General features: G+C 35.0%; 1 protein-coding gene across 2 annotated transcripts in view; it reads right to left on the reverse strand.

The window, feature by feature from the left end:
• Positions 1-223: 223 nt before the first annotated feature.
• Positions 224-3,133, reverse strand: part of LOC105807347 (heterogeneous nuclear ribonucleoproteins A2/B1-like) — a 10,221-nt gene continuing 7,311 nt past the window's right edge. Inside the window, exons 2-8 of one of the 2 annotated variants that reach the window (XM_012640711.1) lie at positions 2,775-2,810; positions 2,567-2,677; positions 2,245-2,391; positions 1,767-1,977; positions 1,512-1,613; positions 1,355-1,435; positions 224-855 (exon numbers count right to left, since the gene is read on the reverse strand). In XM_012640711.1, the coding sequence (XP_012496165.1) occupies positions 635-855; positions 1,355-1,435; positions 1,512-1,613; positions 1,767-1,977; positions 2,245-2,391; positions 2,567-2,677; positions 2,775-2,810 (909 nt within the window). In that variant the 3' untranslated portion in view covers positions 224-634. The remainder of the gene's footprint in view (positions 856-1,354; positions 1,436-1,511; positions 1,614-1,766; positions 1,978-2,244; positions 2,392-2,566; positions 2,678-2,774; positions 2,811-3,133) is intronic. The other variant, XM_012640712.1, reaches the window with a different exon arrangement.

Consider the following 3,133-nt stretch of genomic DNA (forward strand, 5'->3'; position numbering starts at 1 on the left):
TTCATATAAATCAGAACTTATTTACTCAATCTAGCACCTTAAAAACAAACAAAACTTCTTCAAAACTGGTACACCACACCAAGTCTAAAATTACTTACAAGTTATAATTTTAAATTAAAATTTCCAAGTAACACCGGAAAAGTTAGATACAGAACTTAGTTATACCTAATAAGTGGCAAAACCAGAGATAAAATCTACTGGTAGCTCAATTTTAAAATGTCCCTTTTTCTTATTAGGAAGCCAGTCAGGAAGTTATCAACCCCTTTTCTGTACTCCAATGAAACTGATTCATTTAAAGTTGTCACTTGATGTGTAACAGTGGCTCATAACCACATCTGTAGCCAAGAGCACACTTACATATATATTTTGAAAGTTCCTGAGATTACTTTTTAGATGTTCTCCTGGGAAACCGATTATCTATTTAAGGGCTAAGACAAGAATTGCTCTTACATATCCTTCCCTTCATGTGTTGATCTCAGTCAATTCCCATATTCTATACCTTTCCAGTACATAAAAATCACGTTTCAGTCCAATTTCTTTGCTTGAGAAACAATGGGATAGCATGATGGCCCTTTAAATTCTCACTTAAAATCCATCCACGATTTTGCACTATATTCCTTAAGCTATAAAATAGCTAAGACACAAATAAATTATAAAGGAAAAGCCAAATAACTGAACCACTATCACCTAAGCCCATTATAAACGGTAAAATACAGAAAACTTTAAAAGCTGATGGATAAACAAACATATACAATGCAGTTAAGTCACAGAAATCAAAATAAAGAAACTGACCTCCAGGTCCTCCTCCATACCCATTATAGCCATCCCCAAATCCACGTCCACTTCCATATCCATCTGTGAGGAAAAGAGATGATTATAAACTGCTCACCCTACTCAATTTTTAGAAGTCACTCCCTCCACATTCTATTAGTAATCCCAAGATGAGAGTTGAGAACTTTAGGATGGAACACACACGTGTTGACTAGTTTATTCATAAAAAGAAAAAAACCATGAAAACACATAATTCTTACTACCAAGACAACTGTCTGTGGGCTTGGACTGAGCAAGCTCAATTTAAGAGATTCCATTTGTTTACACATAGGAATAACGAATGGGGCCAAAACTTTTCTTGTTGGCACTTCATTATGTTATCTATTCAGATAAATATACCTGGTACTAACCCCTTTTATCTTTTAACTGTAAGTTGGGGATTCACCAGAATTCAACCTATTTTAATTCTTAAGGACAACCTTTTAATTTAGATTGGATTTCCTGAATTCTAATTAAAACTTAATCATAGTAGTATTTTTAATCATGCACATTCAGCCTTTAAACACTTAGAACCTGAACTTACCAGATCCTCCTCTAAAGTTACTTCCTGGTCCTGGTCCAAAATTTCCACCACCACCACGAGAATCTCCAAAACCAAAGTTGCCTATAATAAATGCCCTAATTAGAAGCAAGCACTACCACAAATATAAAGAAAGAAAAAACAGAATTAATGAAGTTACCTCCTCTTCCACTCCTAGAACTTTGAACTTCCTGCATTTCTTGTCTGGACAAAGCCTTTCTTACTTCTGCATTATGACCATTGATGGTATGGTATTTCTGCACTGGAATGGGGGAAAAAAAACAACCACCAGACTCCATTAATCAGCACTGCAATAGTAAAGCAACACAGAAAGTTCACCTTTTAATTAAGATGTCGACGTTAACATACCCAAAGTTTAATATACGTTAAAAGCCATACCCTTATAGACACTTACACACAATTTTATCCACAGGATCATGGTCATCAAAAGTAACAAAGCCAAAGCCTCTTTTCTTTCCAGACTGCCTATCAGTAATTATCTCAATGGTATCAATGTTTCCATACTCCTCAAAGTAATCCCTAAGGTGATGCTCCTCAGTATCTTCCTTAATTCCACCAACAAACAGCTTCTTCACAGTTACGTGAGCCCCTGGTTTTCCAGACTCCTAAAATGAATGGTAGGGTCAGAAGAAAAGTCATCTTGACGCAAGAAACCACAAGCATGACTGAAAGCATACCACGTTTGTACCACATACGGCTTCTATCTACCTTATGATAAAATACCAGGCAAAGGAAGCTTTTAAGAGCCCAGTCTTTTGAAAAATAAGTTAGCTCATGGAGGAAAAGGTCCAGAAACCCAACACAGCTTTAATAAGGAAAAAAACTATTTCGAAAACCACACTCAGATCTTCCCCATGTTATGTTTTGCTTACCTCTCTTGCCACAGCACGTTTTGGCTCAACCACTCTCCCATCAATTGAATGAGGTCTTGCAGCCATGGCAGCATCAACCTCAGCCATGGATGAAAAGGTTACAAAACCAAATCCTCTTGATCTTTTGCTTGCAGGATCCCTCATTACCTTGAAAAGCGAAGGATAAACTTTAGCATTTTACCTTATTTTTGTTATTAAACTGCAACATGAATTACAGTAGTTTTACTACAAACACTGCTTTACATTATTTTCTGCATGATTCATTCATTGAACGTAAAGCAAAAAATTTAGTGTCTCATTCAGAATTCCATAACTCACGTACCACACAGTCTGTAAGTTTTCCCCATTGCTCATAGTAGTTCCTCAAACTTTCTTCTGTGGTTTCAAAGCTTAAGCCACCAATAAAGAGTTTACGGAACTGTTCCTTTTCTCTCTGCAAAGGAAAACACCATTTCAATTTTTATTTACATTTTCTCTTCGTATGCAGGAAATTAAATTCTTAAATATGAGGTGACCTGCTGGCAGAGTACCTTTTTCCTCTCCAAAGGAACAGTTTCTAAAGTTTTCTGGGGGGGAAAAAAAAAACTTACATCAAATTTAAACCATATGTTAAACTGCATATTAGTTGTGCTACACCAAAAAAATTGCCTCAGCTGAACTATACAAGTTTCAAAGTCATTAATGCTTGATTTAAATCTACAACATTAAATTATCTTGAACATACTTACTATCACTTAATTTTTTAAAAAAACTTTGAGGATAAAGGAACAAATCTATCCTGTAATTAAAGGGTTACTAAAGAATTCTAATAAATATTTTCATTCAAGCCTATTGCCTAAAAACACAGTAGTTAGCTTTTACTCAATTTAGATTATTTTTTAAAATATAA

The sequence above is a fragment of the Propithecus coquereli genome, unplaced genomic scaffold (assembly GCF_000956105.1).
Source record: "Propithecus coquereli isolate 6110/MARCELLA unplaced genomic scaffold, Pcoq_1.0 Scaffold156, whole genome shotgun sequence".
NCBI lineage: Eukaryota > Metazoa > Chordata > Mammalia > Primates > Indriidae > Propithecus > Propithecus coquereli.